Here is a 27757-nt window from a genome sequence, read left to right on the forward strand (position 1 = left end):
GCCGGAGACTGTGTGTGTGTAGTCGAGAATTGGAAGTTAAACTGAAGTCAGAAACCATACTTGGATGTAAAAGTAGTATAATAATGCCTGTATATCTACAACATCTACAACTTAATTCTGTTCTTACTCTCTGGAGACTAAAATGTAATGGAAAGGTAGATGAAGTTTTAGAGGAAAAGTTTAAAGCAAACAAACTAAAAAGTGTAGACTGGGAAAAAGGGAATTAGTTTGCAGCAGAGAAGAACTAGAAACCAAGGTTTAATCAGTGGTTTTAGAATATTTTGGCACCTTCAAATTAAGGATGACAGCATAGAAGGGGGCAAAAAAGGACTGTGCTATCCCACGTTCAATTACAAAATGCTCTGTGAGCAATTTACACAATTTTCCTGAAACAGGTTCTTGTAGAAGACCAATAAAACAGGGCAGAGAGGGAGGAAAAGAGAGCGAGCGTATCATCTGTAGTTAGAAGGTCAACTCTTGATTATGATAAACGATGAAACTGATCTGAAATGACACCTCAGCTACTGGGTTAAGATGTGATACAATACAGTACAGTTCTATCATAGATAACATAGCGGCGTCTAGATCAAGCACCCTACAGTAGGGTCTTATCTTGCGGGGGGCCCTGTCTATTAGGTATATATCTATGTGTGTGTCCGTCCGGAGGGAACAGTCTGGAATTCATGCAGCCCCTTACTGTCTCCGCAGAGATATGGTGGTCATTTGTCACCTTGACAACCAGTCACCCAAGCTGCTCCCTCTTTGGTACATTTTCTAAGCTGGCTGCACTAAAGGACAATGTGTGGGATCTCATTTTATGCTTGTTCTTTTCTTTCTCCTGCCTCGTTCTTTCATTATCTTACTCTTTCACCTTTGCCCTCATACCACAGACTCATACCACCAAAACCACAACCTGTTTTGAAATAATGACTCTATCCTGTTGTGTTAATTACAGCATCTGTTCTAAGGACCTTGTCCCCCATTGCCCCATATGGAGAGCTTTTTCTGTACAATTCAGCAGAAAATGAACTGGTAAGAATATGAACTGAATATTTTGTGATAAAATGAATGACATATCAGTGGTACTGATTTTCTACTTTAGTTGTTTGTTTAGGCATATGTGAATTATGGCAGTCACTCTCGGATTCACATCGAAATAATCAGTCTGATTTCGACTGAACGGTCTGGTCTCGGCCTGATTGAAAACAAACTCTTGATTGGTTTGGTTGTGATGATAAAGCAATCCGACCTAAAGAACCAAGCAACCAAACTGTATCATTCATAATGGGAAATGTTAGGTTAAAAGTAGCATTGTCTAATTCTATTTGAGAGCACATTACTTGCAGTTGAAAACCAAAAAGCACCTCTTCATCTTAAAATGTCACCGCTCTACGAAACAGGTGCATTTTCCCACTCTTACTGATACATTTTATATATATGTATCATTTTGGTATGCTTTGAAATGTTTCCCTGTGAAAGCTAGTAAACAAACAATGGAGAAAACACAACGTAACAATTTAAGTCTCTAATTTGGTCTACCAGTCTGGACATGCCCCAAGACATGCATAAAAAGGGTGAATGATGTTTTAAAACATAATTTCGAAAATAGGCTTGCTTTTACTTACAGTTCATAGAAGTGTCTAGAAGTGTATTATAGAGTTTCATCTTGCTTGTGTTTGTTTTTCAGGATTTGGGCAAAGATGTATTGTCCAATCAAGGAGTAAAAGAGAACCTGGAAGAGCAGACGTTGAGGTAAGCAATGTGGTGAACTTCAGTGTCATTTAGCTTGGACTTTAAAGGACAATTCCGGTATTTAACACTTTGAGTCTATTTTGTAGTTTGTTTTGGATGAACAAGAGTGGTGGACAAAGAAATTTTGACAATGGTTCCTGTCTCGACTTTTTGACTATTTTAGAATTGCCCATGACCGCTTTAGAATGTGAGTCTATGGCCATGCACAAACATGTCCTTAAAACAACCCTTAACGTTCGTTTTCAAAACTGTGCAACTCACCGAGTGGTTAGTGGTGTTCGTTGATGTTCCAAAACAAGTAGCGTAGCGAAATACAGTTTCTTTTGTGTTTTATTTGGCATTTTGTAAAATCCCATTGATTTCCGTTGGAGGACTCATTGCTCGTTGATATTACTGTGCTACCGGAAACGGAAAGGGGGCTGTTTACATTTGGTTGTAGTCTTTTAGGTCTTTTCGCTCGGTTCTCTGTCTCTCAGAAGGCTAGCGTGAGCAGGGCAACGGAAGTTGCGGAAGTTTATACGCGGTTGTGAGGTATCTGAAAAAATAGTTCCACTATAGAAAAATAAACGGATTGAAATCATACATTGCGCCGATATATTTGTTTTTAATCATCAACGAACACCACTAACCACTCGGTGAGTTGAACAGTTTTTGAACGTTAAGGGTTGTTTTAAAGGGCACCTATTATGCAAAATTCACTTTTACATGGTGTTGAACATAAATGTGTGTTGGCAGTGTGTGAGCAAAACCACCCTAGAATGATAAAAATCCACCCAGTGGTTTTTTTACAATCTCAATAAATCATAAGCACTGTCTCAGAATGAGCTGTTCTCAGATTCGGTGCAATGTGACGTAGAATTGCGCAAGGCCCTCCCACAACTCCTTGATTGACACTGCTGTTTGAGCCTAGACCCGCCCTGAGTGAGCTGGACACAGAGTTCGAAGCTGGAGCAGCTGTAGACAAGAATGTCTCCTAAGCGATTGAGGTGTGCTGTTGTTGGATGTAAGAATGAACATAGCAGTCTTCATTTACTCTCGTTTTTACTCGAGGATGGATCTGTACTGTTTGTGATCCAGCTTACAGTCTCCAGAGCGACAGGACTAACGTTACTGACCACGGCAGAAATGAAAGTGAGAGCGCGCACTTTATGACAGCTCATCGAGTCATTTTACGGATATAAGGTTTACCAGTTTATTAAGCACCCACTGAAAAGGTGTGTATATATTTGTTTACTGTTAGTTGTAACGAGTGTTTTGTGTACTTCGCTGTGTATGTTGTTGATAATGAAAGGGAGAGAGAGCGAGAGTTTATGGATAAGACTTTAATACGCACTTCTTATACTGTGTTTATTCAGCTCTTACAGTGATTCTCTGGAGTAAAACTAACGCTCATCTTTTGTGTGATGTACAATAAACTTCACTGAACTCATCAGTATAACGTTATTTTGGTCATCATTCGGACGGGGTTTGCTACAGCAGGCTTGTATTAATAGTGGATAAAAGCAGATGACAAATAAGTTATAACCATAATTAAACTACACTATACCTGTTCTATCTCCATACAGCATATATTCTCTGGCTCTCCATTATTGTCCGACTCCGAGTCGAAATGAACAGCGCAACTGAGAGTTTCTGTTCTGATATTATCAGATGAGATTGTCCTGACTGAAGCGCGAGCTCGTGAGGCTCCGCCCCCTGGGCCGTGCAGCAGCAGTTAATTTGCATTTAAAGGGCACACACTAAAACGGCGTGTTTTTCTGAGCCCCCAAAAAATGACAATTTAAACATGCTGTAAAAAATGATCTGTTGGGTATTTTGAGCTAAAACTTAACATACATACTCTGGGGACATCCGAGATTTATTTTACATCTTGTGAAAAGAGTCACAATAGGTGCCCTTTAAGGACATGTTTGTGCATGGAAAGAATTTCCCATTCTCTAAAGCGGTCATGGGCAAGTCTAAAATAGTCAAAAAGTCGAGACAGGAACCATTGTCAAAATTTCCTTGTCCACCACTCATGTTCATCCAAAACAAACTACAAAATAGACTCAAAGTGTTAAATACCGGAATTGTCCTTTAACAACCTAATTCTAAAATAATAAACTTTTATGTGAAGTCCTCACATTCTTGCTGGTTTCTGTGATTTTAACACACAGTTTGTAGATTTTCCAAACGCCCTACTGTGGTAAATGCCCTATTTTTGGCAACTGGTTTCTGGCATTTTTTCCGTTGTCTTCGGTTTATGGTGTATTATGACCATAGGATAATGACCATAGAAACACCATTATTTTATGGTGTTTATGGTGCAGGTGTAATGGCCAACTTACTTTTAATTTACTTTGGGTGTAAATACATTTTCAGTAATTAATTAATTATAAATTATTCCTTGCATATCCTCATCAAAACTGTCTATTCTTAAAGGGATAGTTCACCCATTAATGAAAATTCACTCACCTTCATGTTGTTCCAAACTTGTATGTTTGGAAGAAGGTTGTTAACCAAACAGTTTTGGTTACCATTGACTTCTATTGTATGGACAAATAAACACTTGTCAAAATAAACATTTCTCAAAATATCTTCTTTTATGTTCAAAAAGAAAGTCAGTCATACAGTACAGGTTTGGAACGACATAAGGGTGCAGGGCCGGCCCGCGGAATAGGCAAATGCTAGGGGCGTCACTCATCCATAGGGGCGCCAAAATGAGTGAACGAGTGATTATTATTTATTTTTTTACTACTACTATTTTAAAACCATAAATTCGAAATACTACCAAATAAAAAAATAAAACAACCTTAACTTAGTCCCCCGACTCCGGTCCGGCGCATCAATCTTCCCCCGCCCAGCGTGTGCGTCAGAAACAGAGCGCGCGCGATCAGTTGTTGGTAATTTGTTGTGTAGCGTCGCCTCTCGCCGCATTGCTTTTGTTTGAGGGTGCCCCTGTAGAAACGGGCCTGGCAGCTCGCGCCAGGTCTAGACACGGTGAAAGTTACTGATTGTGACGGATGGCCGAATTTACATGACACATTATAAATTAGCTATAGTCTGCAATAGATACAGTGGCAAAAATTAGAGAAGAGGATAAAAGGGGATAAAGACAGGTAAAGTGATGGAATGAATGAACAGTTTATCTAATTGCATAGTAGTAATATACTATAATTTAATGGCAGTTATTTTTACCTTAAACTTTATGCTAGCAGTTGTTCTGAGTTCTCCAGAGGCCGCAGACAGTGTGATTTTGTAACAATCATGTCAGTTTTTTTTAGGCGCATTTAGGCCTACTATCACTTTTTTAATTAATGTTTTACTCTTTGTGCAGTTTTGGGGGGGAATATGGCATTATTTTATTTATTTTTTGCCAAAATTAGTAATGATATTTATATACAGGTTTAATAAAATAGCAATTTTTTATGTAAAATTCACATTAAAGAAGACATTTCTCAGTTTCATTCATGGTGAAAACATGAAAAGTGCCATAGTTTAGTGGAAGATTGCTTACATCAACTGGAAAACAAACACTTTTGCTAGTGCTCAATGAATAGTTTGTGCATGAATGACATTTGGACGATGACATCACTGTTTTATCCAGAGTGCTATTTATAAATGAACTAAATTAATAACTTATTTACAACAAAATTAAACCATCACTGAACTTACTTAAGCTGGACTATGACACTATTTTCTTCTAGATCTGCTGTACAGGAGAAGCAAACTTTTTTTGCGTTATTTTCCTGTTATCACTGTAAAGCTGCCTTGAAATAATCTGTATTATAAAAAGCGCCATATAAATAAAGGTGACTTGACTTGAATGCTAGATGTAATGCTCTTGCTATTTGTGTTTAGGCTGTAATGTGTGTGTATATGTGTGTATATATATATATATATATATATATATATATATGCTAAATCATGAACACAATGACAGGGTGAAATGGGCTGTGATGCATGGGGCACCAGGTAAAATCTTGCCTAGGGCAGCAAATTGGTCAGGGCCGGCCCTGTAAGGGTGTCAATGAGATGATTTAAAAAAATTTGGGGGGTAAACTATCCCTCTAGAACTAAATATGGTCATCATTTAAAACAAAGGCAATGAATGAAAAGTCTTCTTTATTAATGGAAATTAAATGAGGGTACTTGTTATTATTTAGCTTTGTTCTTATATCAACTTAACAAATGTATTCTCATTCTTATTTGTTTTTTTTTTTTAGAAAAAAGCAGACACGAACCAAAGAAAAAGCACACAATAACAAGCAAGACCTTTCCAAGCAACATATTGATAATGATGATGGTTACTCCATTGTCCAAGCGTCCACACTTAGTCAGCGATTGGCTAATGAAAGCTCTTCTAATCATCCTACACCTCCGGCTCTTCTCTTGAGCACTGGACCATCAGCTGTGGCCCAGACACAAACAGTTGTGAATGACATATACAGTATGGCACTGGATGACCTACCCCCTCAAATAGAAGTTTCCATTTCTCCCTACGCCTGCTTCTATGGGACCCGTAACTCTGCCGCCAAAGCAGGCTGGCTAGACAAACTCTCCCCTCAAGGGTAAGGACCATACAGGGCTCTGTTTGATGCTTTGCACTCTTTGTTTAAACTTTTCTTTTAGGATTAATCTTGAGAATGCTGTCAGTCGAGTACTAAAACACATATCAAAGTATCAATGTTAAGGAATAATCGCACACAAGTGTCATTCTAACTCCATATGGTGTTATTTCTTCTGTGGAACACAAAATATGCACTTCACGCAGCTTTTTGCCATACAGTGCATAGAGACCATATGACCATAAAAGGCTCATGCATTTCAAGTCCTCTAAAGCCGCACAACAACGGGAAGCTGTACTCTACACCGCTGTGAGCTGACTGTGAAGTGCCCAATGTTCTGCAATGTTCTGAAGCTGTTATATTAAATATATTAATATATAGATGATCTCATTGAGCAGCAGTTTCTGTTTCCATTTAAATGTTACAATACCAAGACCACCTCCTTGTACAAAAGTTTGGGGATAGTAAGAAATTTAAAAAATATATAAATTAATGATTTTATTCAGCACAGATGCTTTAAATTCAAAATCAAAAGTATGTCTAACTTTTACATTATTAGAAATTGTCAAATAACTGTCAATAAGAAGTTTCTTTGGCACCAAATCATCCTATTAGAGTGATTTCTGAAGGATCATGTGACTGATGACTGGAGTAATAATGCTGAAAATTATGCTCTTTTTACTGTATTTTTGATTAAATAAATACAGCTAAAGAAGTCTTTCAAAAACATAAAAAAATCTGACTAACATGTATAAGCAAAATATTTTTGAAAACAAGTGTACAACGCTTTACCAAAGACAGGGCTAAAGCTACAACATATTTCACACTTTATTTTGGTATTAGTTTTTACACATGTTAAACCCACTGTTAAAAACAGCCTTCCTGTTTAGGGTTTTTCTCTTCCTCTTCATTCGACTACTAGTTGACACACCACAATGCCAGTTGAGTGGTTAAACTGGCCAAAATTATTGATTTGGCCCTAATAAACCCTCAATGATATTAATTTTAATCTTGTATCATGACTAATGTTGTGAATCACCCATCACATTAGTTTTGACTTTTGTCAACATGACACTTCATTTTGTACTTGTAGGAATCGCGTCTTTCAGAGAAGATGGGTGAAGCTTGAAGGAGGAAATCTCACTTACTACAACAGCGATAAGGTGACACACCAATATTCACTAATTCTCACACACACACCAGGGCTGTGCCTTGTCATGTTCTTGTTTCAGTTTGAGTGGGGAGCGCTGCGCTATGACAAGTCTAGAAGACTCAGCATGTCAGTTTAAAGGATCTCAGAATGTCCAAACTGCTGCAAATCCCTCTCTTAATTTCCACTTTCAGTGGGATAAAACTAAAATGATTCTCCATTGCTGTCGACTGTCACTCACTCTTTTTGCGGATATAGGTAGTATTATCACAGTAGGACGGAAAAGGCACTGAATGCAGGAACGAGGTGATATCATCAGTGTGAAACAGTGGGTGGTAGAGGACACTCTAATAGAAATGGAGGAGGGTGCTTTGGGTGTATCATGCTCTTGTCTTTCCTTTAGTCCTTTAAGCCTAATCTAAAGAGGATCATCAGCCACACACACATTTTATAGGATATACACAGATGAGCCAAAACATTATGACCACCTGCCTAATATGCTGTTGGTCCTCCGTGTGCTGCCGAAACAATGCTGACCCGCAAAGGCATGTTACTCCTGTGGTGTCTGGCATTGAGACGTTAGCAGCAGATCCTTCAAGTCCTGTAGGTTGCGAGGTGGAGCCGCCGTGGATGCAAACATGTAAATTGCACGTGACATAAGGCAGTTTTTACATTAACGTCTAAATCTAATTATAAAATTGTTTCTACTCCAATTTGTTGTTGAAATATAATTGACACAGTGGTTTTCATAACTTGTTTTCATGACGGATTTATTTAAATTAAATAATTAAAACATACCACTAATAAGTAAAACATAATGAATATATAGGCTGATGTAGTGCAAATATTTACCATTTTGGGTCTGTAAGTGTGATAAATTAAAAAGAACATCATTTATTTGAAATAGAAATATGATCTACATTTTTATATATATGTGTGTATATGTATATATGTGTGTATGTATGTGTATGTATGTATGTATATATATATATATATGCAGGGCATGGATAAGTTGGCCCTCTGAGTGTTTTTTAGTGTGTTTATGTTTGGATGCTGGATGGTTGCTTACTTGCTTCCTTATATGTAATAATAATTGAGGAAAAGTGAAAATTTGTCTTAAAGCGGGGCTCAGTAACTTCGGGATTTCTTCGCTGTATTCTCGCTTTTTGCTCGCAGGTTTCTCTCTAGAGCTCCCCCCACAGCTTCGGAATAGATATTTGACAACACTGTTGTAAAAACTCGTAGGCGATTCTCGGACACCAGAGGCTAGTAGATCAACGACGTCAAAGCAGATGGGACATTCTTTAAAACGTCTTCTTCATTCGGGTTCGGACGAACAGCGTGAGGGAGCGCAATAATGACAGCATTTTAGCAGATTTCTTTTGGCCGTAAAGCAATTGTTTACATCGCGAGACCTGATATCACGCGAGACTTCCTGATGCAAAGTTGCAAGTGTGGATTTTCCGCTCACGGGCACCAGGGGGGTGCGAAACGACCACCATTCAACCCGAAATAAGTAATGTAACCATTCCAATGACTCCGAAGCTGTTCAGTTAAGGTAAAAGAGTTACTTAGTTCACCTTTAAAGGGACTGTGTGTAGGAATTTCTCCCATCTAGTGGTGAAATTGTATTTTGCATTCAAACGAATAATGCTCTCCAGCGCCTCACTTTTTCAAATGCGCGTTGCATCTACGGTAGCCGTTATGTACCAAAAAGCTATGACAGGATGTCTTATAATAGCACTTCGAGTTTTCCTTCGGGTGAACTGGTTTGTTATTTAAAACAAACTGAAACTTGAAACAACGAAAAAAAGATTGTTACAGTATGAATTACTGACTGTGAAAAACATTAACTATGGTAATTAGTAGTAATGCCTTCTTTACTCGTTATATTTTTTTGAAGTACGTGCATTGTTAGATATCATCATCATCATCAGAGCCTTCTCTAACGTTACTTTACTCAATAGCTGCTATTCATCAAAGAGCCTGTTTAACTTTTAACTATAAATGTTCTACTGTCTATATAATAAAGTACACAACCACGCAATGAAAAAAAAGCTTGTAATTAAGACCGTAACATTGACTTACCTGTCGAGAAGAAAGCAGGCAACTTCAGGGGCTCTTTTGAAAGCTTTCTCCTGCATTAGCTATCCCGACATTAACGCTTGTTTTTGTAATCTCCGGTCACGTTTCCTTTTACGGTCTATTTTGGACTTTTTCGACGACGAGGACTCATCCTGTGACTCAGCATATGTATGAATGAACGGTGTATAAATAACCGTGCAGTGCATCCTTTTAAACTTGCCGCGGCAGTGACAAGCGCCTCTCACTGCTCTGCTCCTCCGCTTCTGCTGGCTTCAGTCACGTGACGCTGGCTCTGAACAAAAACGCGCTGTGAAAACGCGTTGGCCTAGTACTTTTTGTCCCTCTCTGCTATTTTAGTTTTTCAAGATGGCGGAACTACATGGAAGCCTCCGTGGACCTACCCGTCCCATGTATATAAAGATAATAAATTCTTCGTTTACAAGGATTACTCTGATCATTGGTATAGGTATTTGTACACCATTGAGGGCATATTTATTAATAAAAATATTGATTTTAGATAATAAAATACCTAAAAAGCTACACACAGTCCCTTTAAAAAGTATTACTAATCAAGAAAACTACGTAAAGTTTCAAAGAAATTGTCCTCCAACTGATTGTCCTCAGAGGACACATTCTCTCCTTAGTCTCTCTTCTCTGATTGAAATGGTTAATCTCAATCACTGCTCACTTCTTGACATCACATAATGATGTCATCAATCAGAGACCTCCTTAAGCGTGGGAGAGAGGCAAGCACCACACTCCCACTGGTTTCCTGTAGGACCCTTGGGGACGGAGCAGCATGGTCTCCCCTCAAACTTACCTGATGTTTCGTCAACCTTGCGACCAGGTCTGCAACGTCAGGGGATCCAAGTAACACTTTCACAGAGTTTTGGCATTTATGTGTGAGTGAAAGAGGTTTAGAGTGTCACCTGTCAGTAGGCAGGGTGTGTGGAGATGTTTGGGTTGAGTACAACTGTGTAGAAAATCCAGAAAAGCTCAAAAGTCCTCTGGGAGTGCCAGTGGAAAGCTTTCTCACCACCCGCCCTTTGTTTTTGATGGTTGTAGTCATCTAGTTTAGGGCAGATGTGAGCTTCCCATGACCTGAAACTATACTACTGGTCAAAAGTTTGGAATAAGATTATTTTATTTTCAAAGATGAAAATGTAGATGTATGTATGTGTGGTTTTTTAAAAACATTTTTGAAAGAAGTCTCTTATGCTTACCAAAGCTGCATTTGATCAAATACACAGTAAAAACAGCAATGTTGTAAAATGCCATTGCAATTTTTGTTTTAATATATTTTAAATTCTAATTTATTCATGTGATGGTAAAGCAGAATTTTCAGCAGCCATTACTTCAGTGTCACGTGATTCCATTATGCTGATTTACTCCTTAAAATGTTAAAAACAGTTTTTTTGCGGCTTAATATTTTGCGGAAACCGTGATACACTACCATTCAAAAGTCTGGAGTAAGTAAAAACATTTTCTAAAAGAGAAATGAATACTTTTATTCTGCATGGACATATTAAATTGATCAAAAATTACAGAAAAGACTTTTCTGTTTCTAATAAATGCTGTTGTTTTCAACTTTCTATCCATCAAAGAATCCTGAAAAATTAATTCCACAAAAAAGCAGCAAAAACTTGAGGACCAGTAATAATTGATAATATTTGAGCATCAAATCATAATTTAATGATCTCCGAATGATCATGTGACACCAAAGACTGGAGTAATGACTGCTGAAAATTCAGCTTTGCCATAACAGGAATAAATTCTATTTTAGAATATATTATAATAGAAAACAGTTATTTTACATTTTAATAATATTTTACAATATCACTCTTTTTTTTTATTTTTATCAAAAACATGCAATCTTTGTGTGCATAAGAGACTTCTTTCAGACACTTGAAAAAAACCTGAATTATTCAACATTTTTGTCACATAGTGTATGACAGCAGATCTTTTAGAATACTACATTCAGCTGTGTGCTTCTGGCTGGTGTTGGACAATGCCAAAAAAAAATGCAAATGCATTTTATTGATTTTTTTTTTTTTACTCCACAAAATATATTTAAGTCAGCTTACACGCTTTACTCACTTGCAGTAGCGCTCCTCTACCAGGTGGTGTCCCCATGGCTCCACTGCAGAACTAACCCAGTGAAAACAAAAGCTAATGGCATCACAGCACTCTCTGGGTCTCTGATCAAATGCAGACTTCATCAGTCAACCTCTTCAACTCTATTGCATATTCAGATGTATATGTTCTTGATCAAAGTGCATGTATAGAACAACCTGCTGTGAGCATGACATGCCATCACAGATGTGCACGAACAATACGAGTACATTCTGCTGCTATAAACTTTTTTGCTCGCCATGCGTCTTTATGTGTGTTTGTATAAGCACACACCTACTTAAAACATCTCTAAACTCTTAATGGATGCGCTTGCGTTTGCACATGTACTCTTTAAGCCCCCTTCATCATTCCGACCCTGAAAATTGTAATTATAATGAATAATTAATGCCAGCTTAGAGAGCGCCTCATTATTGCCACTTAGCTTCCTATAAACATGCACACCTCTTCACTTTTATCCCCCTTTACTCTCTTCCGCTGTTGTCCAGATTTTAGACAGAGGAAGTCTCATTAAAATGCCAGGGAGTTCACGGCCATAACACGGCTGCGGAGGGAAGGATGCAAAATTGGAAAGAAAGAGCGAGTGAGGAGCGAGATCCCGGAGAGGGGTGATGGCTGCCCCCTACCATAATTAGGGTTAGCTGCGCCCATCGTTGTTAACATGCTGCCTTAATTTGAGAAGATGGCGCTCTCTCTGACCCCTACTTTCTCTCTCGCAATCTCACGCTCCCTCTGCTTTGTGAGCTTCTCTTCCTTGATCCCTTGGTTCTTCACTCATTCTCTCTCTATCAAGCAATCCCCAAGCTATCATATCCCTTTCTCTTTCTCATCCTCTCTTTTTTTTTTCGCTTTCTCTCCCTCATTCGTTCTCTTCCTGTCTTTCTTTGGCATTAGCTCTTCCATTTGCGCTATCCGAGGAGGGGGTCCCTCACTAAATCTTCTCTTCTATTTCTGGATGGACGAGTTCTAGAAATAGTGCAAGGTCATCATAATAATTAACAGCCAACTGAAATGGACAAATTAATCTTTCATTTTTTTCCCCTGTCTCATTCTCTTCTCTTGCCTTTTTTGTCTGTGGAGCTCACTGTAGCTCTGTTCCTAAACACAGTAAACTACACTACTTCCTACAGTCTACATAGGCAGCAATCTTCTGAGGCATTTTATATTGTATATAGTACCGTTTAAAAGTTTGGGGTCATTACAATTATTTTAAGAAATTAATACTTTTATTCAGCGAGCATGCATTCATTTGATCAAAAGACAGTAAAGACACTTTCAAAACAAAAAAAAACACAATTTTAAATAAATGCTATTCTTTAATACTTTCTATTCATCAAAGAATTCTGAAATATATCACAGTTTCCACATAAATATTAAGCTGGATAACTGTTTTCAACATTAATGATGATAATAATAAATGTTTCTTGTGCACCAAATCATCTTATTAGTATGAAGTCACTGAAGACTGGAGTAATGATGCTGAAAATTCAGCTTTGCCAACACAGGAATAAATTGCATTTTAAAATATATTACAATAGAAAACAGTTATTTGAAATAATTTCACAATATAACTGTTACTGTATTTTTCATCCAATAAATGCAGCCTTGGTGAGCATAAAAAGACTTCTTTCAAAAACATTAAAACATTTTTACCAAACCCAGATATCTGAACGGTAGTGAGCGTACCTTGAGGTAATTTTTTTTCCGCTGAGCTCATCACAGTGCATACTGGGATTGCCACCTTCACGTAAAGATCTATGCAACGCTACATTAGTATTCGGCTAAAACAAGGTCGCTCAATGAAGATGTCTACCTTTTAGAACAGACTTGTCACCTATGTTGCCTAAAATGCTCCTTGCGTAGGCAGCTCATTGGGTTTTGAAACCGCTCTTGTCTCCCTCTCATTCTCTCACTTCATTTTCAGTTCTCCACAGCATTTGCCCTTTTCTATCCATCACAGTCTGCTGTTTTAGAGCGGCTGGAGTGCTGTGTATGAGTTCTGTAGACTAAAGGAGGTCTCACAGAGCTCTATTGCTGCTTTGGAGGCTTATGTTGGTTTGAAGCACACAGAGAGACCAAACACTCCTTTCTCTAAACAACTAGCTCTGTTTCCCTCATCTCTTCCCACAAAACATCAGACTATAAATACTGGAGTGCCAAGCCTGTTAGCTGGGGACTGGTATTAGGAATCAGGCCTGCTTGAGTGTGTGAGTGTGTGCTTGACTCAATCCATCTTTTCTTTTGTCGTTTATTTCTTTTTATTTTACAGAAAGCAGATGTATTATGGCTAGATTAAGCTTTCTGTTGGAAACAATGTATGAAAGTGATGTTGCAATGTTCGCACACTACCAGCCAAAAGCGTTGAGACATGATGGTTTTCATTCATTATTATTATTATTATTATTATTATTCATTTGCGTTGCATTTTAGAATATTAGTGAACTCGTCAATTATTTAATAACAAAAAAATGATTGAAAAAGTATTTGAATACACCAACCACATTCATGAGGTGTGACTTATGAAATGTTCTTTAAGCAGAAGGGTTTTCCTTCACTATTTGATCCAGTGCATCCAAACATGTTTTTTGTTTTGTTTCGTTTCATTTTTGGTTTGTTTCAGTGTTTTTATTTTTGTTTTCATTTGTTTGATAATCCATTACATAGGTTTTTAAGATCGTGAGGGACAAAAATGTTGTCAAGTGTGTCTAATTATTTGACTGGTAGTTTGTCTGTTCATACGCACTTTGTGCTTTGAATAATTTTTCTGTCTCCCTCATTCTTTGCAGGAGATGTACTCGAAGGGCCTGATACCTATTTCAGCAGTTAAACAAGTTCGCGCTCTGGGTGAAAATAAGTTTGAGGTGGTCACCTCTGTAAGAATCTTTGTGTTTCGGGCAGAGAAAGAAGGTGAGCCTCTTTGCTTTTTTGTCTATCTCACGTTTCGACCCCCTTTCACTAATCCTTTTTAAACCAATTCACTTTTATCATCTCTGCTATAAGATAAGATGCTCTGAGGAGATCTTTCACAGCACACCCAATGAGAGAGAGAGATAGAGATAGAGATAGAGAGAGAGAAGCCAGACTTAAGGAGAAGCTGAAACAACCGAGACAATGATGATAGCTTTAGATTTAATATGTACAGTAAACACCCTGGTGGTGCATATTGTTGCCACACCATTGCCTGCATATTTTATGTGATATTTTCTTAATAACCAGGCGAGGCCTGGTTGCGCTGTGTTAGTCGTGTGTTAATGCGGTTATGGTAATGCACGTGACATTTCCAAAACACGCTTGAAGTAGTGGTGGAACGGATCACAAAAATCACGGTACGGATCATTTACGTTTTTTGAGCCACTGGTCGGATCATTTTTTGGATCAGCAAATATATATATATATTTTTTTGGCCATTTTAAAGTGTCGGCCGACTTAGTTTTCTAGGCAGAAATTGGTCCTTGTCTGCTTTTTTTTCCGGCCGATTCGACATGTTGAATCGGCGTCGGTCCGTCGGTGAAGGAAGGAACTCTGATTGGCTGTTCAGCTTAGTGAACAAGTCAGTGCACGAGATTAAGTATTTTTTTGCACACAGTGCCGCGACCAATTAATCACTCCTTTACGACTGGCTGCGTGCACATTCACGGTCCTCGCGGCTGCTGCAACTTGTGCTCATTCTCGCCTATACGGTATCTTTGTAGAACTTCAAAAAAAGAAACAAAAAGATGCTGCAGCCAATGAGCAGCCGGCGGGGGCTGGACTCAACCTCCACGGACAGTTTTTAATGTTTTATCAGACAATAACTACACAAGATTTTGCTTTAGTATAATTTTCGGGACAATTAGGGCCGGATTCGGGATTCGGGACAACAGCTTAGATTTCGGGACTGTGAAGGGAATTTTTCGGGACGTCTGGTCACCCTATTTGTGTATCTGCAGCCTGCAGCGTCGGTTTCACTTTTTGAAGGACGAATATAGATGAATATATCTTCAGAAGTAGACAGTTGTCTCATTTACACGCAGGCGTAGAACGCGCATTCTAGCTGACAGTCGACAGTAGTTCTCTCGGTGTGTTCAAGTGCAGCTTTTCCCCCTGACGCAGGCAATACGAGGCGACAACACAGTCGGCTTTCATCAGCGCTAGTTCTTTGGCATCAGTTTGGTGTGTCCCGGGCTTAAGACTGACAAACATCCGTTTCTTTCTCAATTCCGTTTCACTTATGACATACATGAGAGAATACTTGCCGAGACGGGTATTTTGACATCATTTTGTGTTTATGTGTCCTTTCAAGGGCAAGGAAAGGCAAAGAGGAATCAATTCGGTGTTCGAGCACTGTCTGAAATGCACCTCTCTCTGCATGTGCGCTGCGAGTTTTCGGAAGAAGGGGCTTCATTGAGACCGGAACTAAACAGAGCGTTTCTTACAGATTATGTGAAAAATAATGTGTTTTTGTAACATTCAGGAATGAAAACCTGTTCTATACCCCAAAAACATTATAATATTGCCTCTTTAAAGGAATTTTCTCCTACAGAGGCCTCAAAATGTAGTTGACCTCTCTTAAATATGTATGTCACTGAATATCTGTAAACCTAAGCATGATACATTTGATTTGTCATTATTTGTAAATGAAGCAACTTGACTTTCTCAAGGCCATTCAGACTGGTGAGATTATTTAACATTTCAGAAACCTTGCAGTAAAAGCAACAGTGCAAGGGTGAGGGGTTCACCATGAGACAGTCAATTACCATGTTATTGACATGGCCTTTTGCTTTCCGCATCTCAATTACTGTGGTAAATCTGTGGCTAATAGCACTGCTGTGTGCCATAGTGTCCTAGAATATCAACAAATAATGGTCTCCTCAGTACCTCCATTCTACCCAACTCTTGTGTAATGACCTTTGACCCATTGTAAGTGAATTACTCTGAGGGAAGTCAGTTTAGGCATGCATTTAACTGTACTTTCCACCATAAGAAGAATTCAGAGACAGAGAGAGAGAGCACTGGTCCGATCTGCTCATGCATCTTTAAACAGCTTTATAGCAGTCTGAAAGAGTCATCAATCTTAAGATAAACACGAGAGGAGGAGAGAGAGAATGAGTGAGTGAATGAAAGAGCTGGAAGTGGGTGGTCATGGGATGAGCACAAAAGATAAGAATGAGAATTAGTGTTAGCGATCGAGCAGCACATTGGGAATCATTTAGATGCACAAGAGTGTGTGAAAACATTCATGACATCCACTCTTTCTGGGGCAGTCTTCAACTGTGCAGGCCTCTTTTTTTCAGAGAGAGTGTAATATTTTGTGAATAACAATGTTTTCATGGAGAAAGGGAAAGAATATCTTTCACAGCCACCAATTTTCGAGGTTTCAGACTTTATAGAGAACCACAAAGTGCAGTTTGTAACTTTCGGTGAGGTTTTATTGAAGCCATGGTCACTCTCAGTGATAACTGGGGCTGTAAAATGAAACCGTTTGTTTTATTAAGAAAGTCTATATAATCTGCAATCTTTTCTCATGGCAACACATGGCTTTTCAGTTCTCCTGTCAAGTTGTTTTTATCCAGTTATCTGAAACCAAATCTGCTTTTCCACCGTTGGGCCGAACAGTTCTTATAACAGTAAGGAACGGTTTGTTATATTTCCACTTGAGCTTGGTTCGGCCGTTCGCGGCCCGGAATTCTCTAACCAGCCGTGCTGAACCGTGCCAGTAGGATGCGTGTAGTGACGTTGCCACTCAGGATTGGTCACTTGTCTGTTGCCTGGCTACCAGTTTCTCTGTAGCTGGCAGAGCGCTATTTGAGCGAATAAACACACGTTAATAATAAAATTAACAGAAAAATCTGATAATCCTCCATAATGCAGTTGCTATTTACATCTCATTCCATCTGTAAAATCTTGCATTGCCAAGGCAATGATTGACGCATTTGTATTACATTCCAAAGAGCTCTGTTATCAGCTCCACATTGGAAAATTAAATCATATCCGTACCTGCTGGGCCGGATCAGCACTGAATGGAAGAGTTAAGCAACGAGAACGATTTGGCCCAACTGTGGAAAAACAGCTTAAACGATTTCGGTCACACTTTAGATTAGGGTCCAATTCTCACTATTAACTAACTATGACTTTTGCCTCAATAAACTCCCAATTACTGCTTATTAATAATTAGTAAGATAGTTGTTAAGTTTATGTATTGGGTAGGATTAAGGGATGTAGAATATGGTCATGCAGAATAAATCATTAATATGTGTTTATAAGTACTAATAAACTAGTAATATGCATGCTAATAAGCAACTAATTCATTGTGAGAATTGGACCCTTAACTAAAGTGTGTCACGATTTCACGATACTCCACTGTTTAAAAAAGTTTTAAGGTTGCATTTATTTTATATTAATTACAGGAATGTTGTGAAATATTATTACAGTTTTATAAATATAAAATTATAAATGTCTTTACTGTCAATTTTAATTAATTTAATGCATCCTTTCTGAATAAAAGTATTAACTTCTTACTGACTTGCTAACCAGCCAAACTTTGACCTTGATACACACACACACACAGCCTTCTAGCTGACGTTTATCAGTAAATGGAGAAATTTTTTGTAATGGATTAAATCATATTCATAAATCAAACCCAGGTGTAATGTTTAACAAAAGTAAAATGATCTGCACTCTTTGGTGTTATTTAATTATCACCTATGAGTAAAACTCTCTGACAGCAGTCTGGCAAAAAATACTTTACACATGTCAGTCCAATAAAGTGTGGGGAAAGCTGTTACTTTTTTTCATTATTACAGGTTTGTATTCCAGTCTTCCTTTTCTTGTGCAATGTGAGGAATACAGAATGAGATATGTGAGCGAGGCAAGTAAAGAGCAATATTGCCAAAATGTACCTCTCTTAGGTGGCTTTAGTTCCTAGCACATATGCACATATGAGTGTCAATACTGAATCAAACATTTGTTTTCATAATCATAAAATAGAACTGAACTTAAGTTAAGTAGTCAAATATGGTTATATATCTGATGCACTAACACTTACATTGCGCCTAAAAACTCTTTTGCTGACTACTAGCAAAATTTTAGTTTTGTCTCAAAGACATTGTACGCAGAAATACTCACCTTTATTGAAATGAGATCCTGCTCTCTCTCTCTCTCTCTCTCTCTCTCTCTCTCTCTCTCTCTCTCTCTCTCTCTCTCTCTCTCTCTCTCTCTCTCTCTTAATGTGGCAGGTGCTGTAGACCTGCAGAGGATAAGAGTATCCAGCTGTTAATGTTTTTTGGCTAGTGTGTGTGCTTGCAACGAATTTGTGCAAGCCCCTGTAGCCCTATTTAAACAGCACAAGAGAACCCTCTCAGGCTTCCTTCCCCCATCTCACAAGCACACACACAAACACAGAGGCAGACGCAATACAATAAGACACAAGGGCTTTTGCATACCTGCTTTGTTTGCAGATTTAAAAGTTTATAAAGTATAACAATAATATTAGACACTTTTTCCTTCCCTTTTATTCCCGTGGCACAGCACGTACCTGCGCGTTCACCAACATACATCAAACAGAATGCAGCGTTCCTCCACAGTTACGCTCACCACTTCTTACCTCCCTCCATCTTCTGTCTTCCCTCTAAGGAGAACGTCAGGATTGGCTAGAGGTTCTCCAGTCTGCAGTGAGCTCCCAGTCCTCCATTTCCCGTCAGCCTCGCAAAAATAACACAAACAAGAGTGGCTACGTTGAGCTGCGCGGCCTCAAAGGAAGAGTCTACCTCAGCCTCATGGGAACCAGCTTCAGACTCTGTAAAACAGACCAGGTAGATCTATATATCCTTTTTGTTGTTGTTTTTTTTTTTGGGGGGGGGGGGGGGGGGGGGGGGGGGGGGGGGGGGGGGATCCCATCCATCCATCCATCCATCCATCCATCCATCCATCCATCCATCCATCCATCCATCCATCCATCCATCCATCCATCCATCCATCCCATCCATCCATCCCATCCATCCATCCCATCCATCCATCCCATCCATCCATCCCATCCATCCATCCATCCCATCCATCCATCCCATCCATCCATCCCATCCATCCATCCCATCCATTCCATCCCATCCATCCCATCCATCCATCCCATCCATCCATCCATCCAATCCATCCAATCCATCCATCCATCCATCCATCCATCCATCCATCCATCCATCCATCCATCCATCCATCCATCCATCCATCCATCCATCCATCCATCCATCCATCCATCCATCCATCCATCCATCCATCCATCCATCCATCCATCCATCCATCCATCCATCCATCCATCCATCCATCCATCCATCCATTTTTTTCTTATTCCCCCTTTGTTTGTGATATAATTAGATACTGTTATGTCATTGTAGTAAGATAACTGAAACTTTCACACATTTAAAAGTATTAGGATGTGTGTTTTGTTCTCTTTCCTATGTGAATGAGCCCATATGCTGAGAGTGTAGTTATTACAATGCACACGCAAGCCATGGCACCTCGCATGCAGATGTATGTGATCTATACCCAATTGGTCTCAGTTTTAAATGAGATTAAGCAGAGAAGGTTATTCTGTGTGAATAGGCGGCACACACACTTTATCATCTCTGTTTGTCTTTCATTATTTTCCTTATTAGCACGAGCAAACATCTTTGTCTTCATTCTGCAAGGAAATTGTTTTTCGTCAGGCGATTTAGCATGCGGAAGGGGGAAAGAGAAAGAGAGCAGTGAAAATGGAAATTGATTGTATTGTTTTTGCATTAAATCCCCTCTGTGGCAACCACTCCGACAAGTGGTGAGATAAACGGGAGGGAGTGGAGGAAAAGGTGGCATGGGGCAAAAGTAAAGGAGTGAGGGAAAGAGGGAATGAATGAGGAACTGGGCAGAGAGACAAGAACGGAGGGATAACAGAGGGAGGTGAAGACAGCAGTGACTGTTGAGGGATGAAGAAAACACAAAGGAGCATCAAGATGGAGAGAAGGAGACATAGAGAGAGAGGAAAAAGGTGCGGTGGTGGGTAGCTCGGTTCATGTTCAGTGAAGTGGAGTATTTAATTTAACAAGATGAACGAGCTGCCCAGGACGCTGGTTTTTTCCCCCCTTCCTGTCTTGGAGAGGATGAAGTGTGCTGCCCTTTTCTCCTCTGAGGTCGGGCCATGATGTTTCCCCAAGGTAATGAAAGCCAACCTAACAGGCAAGCCCAAATCACGTGATGCTACTACAGTTTAGTGCTACATCGATTTTTGATTTTCTTACTTAAACTATTTGCTCCAAAACAAAGAACACAAAAATACGAAGCACGTTGGTGCTGGAATGTCACTTTGCGGGGTCTCTGATGGCTAACGTTTAAGGTTTAAAAGGACAATTAGAAGATGTCTGAGGAAATTCTTGAATTTCAGCCTGAGCTCCCAATGAGACTGTATTATATGGTAGTCTAAAAATATGGTAACACTTTATTTTGATAGTCCCTTTTTAACATTCTGTTAACTATAAGTAAAAAAAATTTAAACAACATGTCAACTAACTCTCATTAGAGTTTTAGTAGACTGTCTGCTTATAATCTGCTAAATCTTTATTGTGATGCTCCCTCAATACTGACTGTAAGTATAACTTTTCCAAGTACGTCAACTTATTCTAACACTAACCCTACCAGTCTACTAATACTCTACGAAAATTCTAATGCGAGTTAATTGACATGTAGGTGCAACGTGACTTAGTTAACAGAATGTGTTAAAGGGGCCATCAAAATGAAGTGAAACCAAAAATATGTTTTGTTGAAAAGTATGTTAGCTTAGGGGTTTACAATTTTCTGTTTTGCTTGTTGTAGAAGGTTTGTCATTATATGTTTATTAGAGATGCATTCATTTTGTCAGGTTTCAGGAAGGGATGAGGCGAGAAAGCAGATGCAGGGAACAATGGGCTTATTATTAAATAAAACAAAACAAACAAAAACTACCCCGTAGGGGAAAAAGAGACAGGCAATGGGCAAGACAGGGCTGGACACGACAAGGCAGGTATGGCAGGACACAGTAGTAGGGGTGTAACGGTTCACAAAATTCACGGTTCGGTTCGGTTCGATACGATACAGTGGTGAGACGGTTCGGTACGTTTTCGATACAGCAAAAAGAAAGAAATGCCAGAGAAATTGCCTTGATTGAATTTTTTTTTTTCATTTATTAAAAACTAACATCATAAAGTATGATCTTTTTTTTTACTTGAACAATGATGGAGCTATAGTTGACCCATCTTCTGGGGTGTCTTCTTAGTAGCATATAAAACAAAAACAAAAACTGCCTGTAGTTATAAACAAAGATTTTTTTTATTCATTTCAGTTTTATTTTAAGTTTGCAAGGCTCCAGATTAACATTTGAGGGCAGCAATTTTATTCATAATGTCGAAATAATAATTCAAAAGTAAAACGATCAAAAAATTTATATTTGGGAGTGGAAATGGCAGCCACCTACTGATTACAATGGTAATTGAATGTCTTTAAGTGTGAGTTTTCCTACATCTTGAAACTTTTAGTTTTATAATGGGGTAATCTTTGAAGGATGAACAAATAATGTTTTGGTCATCACATTAAAAAATAACATTTAAATATGACAATATTTGAGTTTTGAAGTACTGGGAAAAGATGTGTGCCGTAGGCCTACTTGAAAGCATTTTACTATTCCTGCCAAACTTCCATGGTTACAGTTGGTGTTACTATATTAAATCCATGGTGAATGTTGCTGATTTGTGGACTTAAAGCCTATAACTAGTTCATTCACGGCACAATGTTTCTCCTGGTTTCCACGTCAGCACTGTTTGATCTAATAGAGATCTATGGTTAATAACTGAGAAATTTGAATGTTTCTCACTAGATCTCGCAGCGATGTTATGACTTCTGTGGCGAATTCAAATGCTTTCTTTACTGGTTCTCTTTGCGCTGTAACAGTGTCGCTTGATAAAGATCTGCTCACGCTGCACTGACATCGGTCCAAACTGATAAACAGTCTGTTGAAGCAAAGATTTTAGGCGCAGTTTCATTCCGCTTTCATTCCGTTTGCTATTTGATGTTGGGCAGCGTTGTGGTGGTAGCGCCAGTGCGACTGCTAACAACATTTTGGTCGGCAGAAAAAAATGGTCCAACGAATTCAACAGTTCAATTCGAATACGTGTATCGTTTCACCCCTACACGATAGATACATTTGACAAGAACTGGCATAGGACTGAAAACACATTATTAAGAATAAATTAAGGAGGTTAATGAGAGACAGCAGGTGGGGCAAATATAACCAGGTAACTAAAAGGGAGGGGTTAAAGGTGCGTTCATGCCATATTATCGTAATTACCGACATGCACGAGCTCTGATGACGACACAGCTGTTCCACGACTGGCCGAATCCACCGCATGACAACGATCACGTGTGTTTCGTGTTTATTCTCACACCTTCAGTTTTACTAATGCTCACAAATTAGTTTTTTATAACAGAAACATATTTTTTCATGTAGTCGCAATGTTATATTGTGTCATGTTTATCAAAATAAAACTGACAAAAAAACATAGACCCCACTTCATTGATAGTATAGGCTTATGCTGAACTTTATTCTTGTACAAACAGATGCTGTATTAAGCAGTATATAAAGCATTGAATGAAAATGTCTTTGAAAAGTCTGTGTATTTGAGAAATATTGCATTTATTTCACTTTAGCTGTGGTAAAGTATGTAAACGCAGTATGTTAGCCGCAGCCGATTTCCAACAGACCTTACAGCTTGTAAGATGGGAATTGTCTGAGAGCTCTTACTTGTACCACATGACCACTGTATCATCTGATCGCTCAGGATTCATTTAGGAGTTGATAGTGGTGCCATAGAAACGCATAATTCCCAGTCACATCTCCGAATGTAACATCACATGCTGTCATCATGAGACTACGGTAATTACGACATGGTGTGAATGCAGCATAAGACAATCGACAGGAGAGCACATAGAAACAAACATGACAAGCCATGTACTCACACCAAACATGACAAAAATAAGAGCACATGGCCAGTGAACACAATCACAAGCCCTACAAAACCGACTGCGTGTCCACACTAAATATGACAACATGAAATGCGACCAATACAAACACAAGCCATATTCTACACAGAACAAGACAACACAAGAACTCCTGGCCAATGAAAACATAAAGCATGCGCTCTACAAAACACACGAGATGAAAGCGCGTGAGTGAAAGAACGAACACTAACCCGTGCACTCACAACAAGAGACAAAACATGGAGCATGAATGCCTGAACCCCGACAATGAACCGAAACCGAACTAGACAGAAGTGTCGGGATCTAAACACCATGCTCAGCACATACGACGTATCACGCGGATGAAAGAGCGCACGGCCCAAGCGAACTCGGAACTGCACGCTCACAATCTGTCATTTGCATTTAATCTAATTTCATTTTTCTGAAATGGAGAGTACGCTGTGGATGAAAGTTGAAATTTGACAACTGATTTCACACATATCTGTGATCAAATCATTTGTGCTATAAGCACTGAGGTGTCTTTACTAGCTGAGCAAAAAATCCTTTTTTAACAAACAAAAAAAAGATTAAGAAGCTGTTCACATAGGCAATGTTCCGTCTGAGCTGTTTTTTTATTTTTATTGTTTTTATATTTGGTCATTGCATTGAGTCTTGCTGTTTGAGTGTTAACTATTCAGCTCTCGACACAAGTGCTGCAATTTTAATACACCGTATCAAGTTTAAAGTAGTTCAGCTTTGACAATAACATCTCAAGAACCCTGTTCCGTAATGTTATGCTGTTTTTAAACCAGGGCCATGCAACATTAAGAATGCGTGTATACTGGAATAAAGAAAAATTGGAGCACATACACGCATAATGGATTGACCAACAAACTGTCAATCATTTTTTTTTCTTTTTTTTTGAATCTAGGGTGGTAAAACTCTGTTCTGCCCAATGTAACCCCTGTAACCACATGCAATCCACTCTATTTGTGAAAAGTTTTTAGAAAGACCTCATCACATGTATCCTTGATAGAAAAGGCAATCCTGTTGCAATGAGCTCAGTGGAAAAAAATCTATCCAACATAGAAAAAGATGAAATGTCTCATACAAAATAAATATAATATGTCTTAACCAATTTTATCAATACTTTTTGAGTTTCCGTCTATACAGAACTTTCCAAATTGTCATTTATGTCACTTGTCCGATTTGATTTCCTTCTCGCTTCTTGAGAAGGCAGCTGCACGTGAGGCAATGACCAAGGCATCTCACTTGAGCCCCTTTCACACAGAGATTCCGGAAAAAACACGGATAAAGTGACCCGGGATTTGACCCGGGTTCATTTGATTTTGGTTCATTCACACTGCCAGTGATTTTCCGGAATCAGAGAGCGCGTTCACACACAACCCGTGTATGTCCCGGAAAGACACGTGACATCGATGTGACTTGTAATGTCTCAGCAGCGTCTTCAGTTTGCTTATGAGCTGCGAAACCACGCTTGTGCATTTATTTCTCTGATTCGATCATAAAATTGCGCATTTAGTACCGTTTCACAGCTGGCGAACGATCCCGGCTTCAGCGTCATCACTACGACACGGCATTATTACGGCTTTTGTTCACACAGCGCGCGTCCCGGGACTGAACACGGCAATGTTACTAGGTCCCCAACCCGGCATCGATCCCGGCATTAAACCCGGGTCGTGTTTGCGTTCACACAGAAGGCGTTCCGGCAATTTGCCGGCAATTTCCCGGGTTCAATGCGCTGTGTGAAAGGGGCTTTGGTTTATAACGGAGCCTTAGGGTTCTGAAATAAAAGACTGGGGGTTGTTTTTAATGTACAAAAAAAGGCAAGAAATGTCAAAGTTTTTGTGTAAAATAAGTATACAGAAAAGAAAGACTTGTTGTTGAGTGTATTATGAGTAATGTGTCCGTTTAATAGCATTTGTGATATTCTCTGGTCATGACCTCACTGCGGTTGTGTCAGTATCACTCTCTCTCTCTCTCTCTTTACCTCTAACTACTCACACCTGTTCACACCAGACTCTCTATTACTAGATAAGGCATGTGTCACTACTTTTGAGTCTCTCTGAGGGAGTTTTCCTTTTAATTACACGTGACAGAGGTGGTAGACTCTCTCATCAAAGATGACTCAACTCATGATGCAGTCCGAAGTTCATTCATTTCTATAAGACATATTTCAGAAATTCTCAATTCTTATCTAAGAGTCTTAAGGCCACCAAGGACGAGAACTATAACCATAACGTTTTAAATACACATTAACGATGTCAGTGTGATCACTTTCAGAATGTTTTTTTTTTTTTACTGATTATTCATTAAAACATTGGCACTCAGTCAGAATCCATCAACGTTAAAGAGCTTGAAAATTTAAAGCAGCAGTTATTGTGGACTCTAATATAGTTATCATTCTTGGTGTGAAGGGCCTTTACTTTGAAAAAAATCATCCTGTTGAACCCCCTCAGGTTCTTTAGCCAGGTGGATCTTGAATGCAACTTCTATGATGATTCTTTGATGATCAATTTGCATAATTTTTGTGAGTAAAAATGTGTGTCTTTTAAATGCTGTGGAATCACATATTAATGACTACATTTGGTGAGTCCAATCGAGTTCACCTTTCACAGATCATTTGCTTTATAGTGAAAATTGTGTCATCAACTGGCTTTCATGACACTCAAATCACAAATGAAGTCATTATCGAAAATGCCAAATGCTGATCTCTTCCACTCTGCTGTTGTAACGAGGACGCTGAGGCTGAGTGAGAATCCATGTGCGGAAGTTTATTAAAGACAGTTTCCGCAAACAAATACGATAAGGCAGGCAGAGGGTCGAAACCAAGGTAGCAGTCAGATCTTTCAACATACAAAGGGGAATTCCAAAAGGCAAGAGTGAGCAAAAACATCAGTCTGATCAGGCAACCAAAACAAAGGGGATAATCCAGAAAATCCCAAAACAGTGAACCAGGCAGAATCATACACAGTAGACGGCAGGATAAACAGGAAATAACGCTCGGTAAGGCAGGTAAACTGGCAATACTTCGCAATGAGTACAAGAATGGTCTCTGGTTAAATAGCAGTCAAACAGGAAATGAGTGCAGAAGAAGCAGAGGGAGTGGAACACAGTCAGTACTCAGGTGAGGGCTCCCTCTGCTGGTTTGGCATTACAGCTGTCAAGTTGCTATTTTCGATTTTGGCTTGGTTCACTTAAAAGGGTCCCCTGCAAAACCCCAAAGAAAACTAGACAAACATGTCTTAAGGCCCGATCACACCAAGAGCGATAACAATGAAGATAACTAATTATAACTATATTAGCATCCACAACAACGAACGTTGACGCTCTATGCTCGCTGCAGGTTTGTCGTCTGCCGCTTTAAATGCTTGAGGGTCGATACCGTAGCCTTAGACTATTGTCATCTCCTTTCTTCTTGTCCCCTTGAGGTCTTTATATTGCTGTTGTCCTTGAAGTATTCGGTAAAGTCTGTAAATAAAGTTTGTTGTGTATTTTCTGCTTGTTCTTGTGTGAAATAAACTTTGTCATTCATTCAGACGCTGATCAATGAATCAGCAGGTATTCACCCTCCAGTGACTCTGTGTCTGTTCTGTGCTCTCCTTGACCCTTCTCACACAACAGTTTCCTTGCGTTTTATAGGTAGCTTCAGCTTGTGAATATGTTGGATTGTTCAATATGGCAGTTGCTTATCTGCTTCATTTGCTCTAATATGTTTATTTCTTTATTTTTGTTCCTGATCATATATGTGGATATGAAAAATGTAGTGTTTTATAAAGATCTTATTTTGATATTATGCTGGTTGTTCACAGGATTTTAATGCAGGGCTGGCCATCGCTGCAGTGGACCTGACGGCTGCGTGTGTGAAACCGGTTGAGAGGAAAGGATTTGAGATCACTACACCTTTCAAATCCTTCTGGTAAACTACTAAGTTATTATAAACTGTATTAGCATAAGGCCAGAGAGTAAGAACATCTCTTATCAAAATACAATATTAGCATAAATTGAACAGTAGATGGATTTAAACAGATTGCAGATGACCTCCAAACAGAGTTAAGCCTCTACCTGGACTTCCTTAATATCA

General features: G+C 39.0%; 1 protein-coding gene across 1 annotated transcript in view; it reads left to right on the forward strand.

Annotated features, from left to right (window-relative positions):
• arap2 (ArfGAP with RhoGAP domain, ankyrin repeat and PH domain 2) overlaps window positions 1-27757 on the forward strand; it is a 105337-nt gene that overhangs the window by 20846 nt on the left and 56734 nt on the right. Inside the window, exons 4-10 of the mRNA XM_084404133.1 lie at window positions 956-1032; window positions 1688-1752; window positions 5958-6302; window positions 7393-7462; window positions 14451-14571; window positions 19276-19454; window positions 27486-27592. Of these exons, the coding sequence (XP_084260259.1) occupies window positions 956-1032; window positions 1688-1752; window positions 5958-6302; window positions 7393-7462; window positions 14451-14571; window positions 19276-19454; window positions 27486-27592 (964 nt within the window). The remainder of the gene's footprint in view (window positions 1-955; window positions 1033-1687; window positions 1753-5957; window positions 6303-7392; window positions 7463-14450; window positions 14572-19275; window positions 19455-27485; window positions 27593-27757) is intronic.

Source organism: Rutilus rutilus (assembly GCF_951802725.1).
Source record: "Rutilus rutilus genome assembly, chromosome: 3".
In the NCBI taxonomy this organism is placed as follows: Eukaryota; Metazoa; Chordata; class Actinopteri; order Cypriniformes; family Leuciscidae; genus Rutilus; species Rutilus rutilus.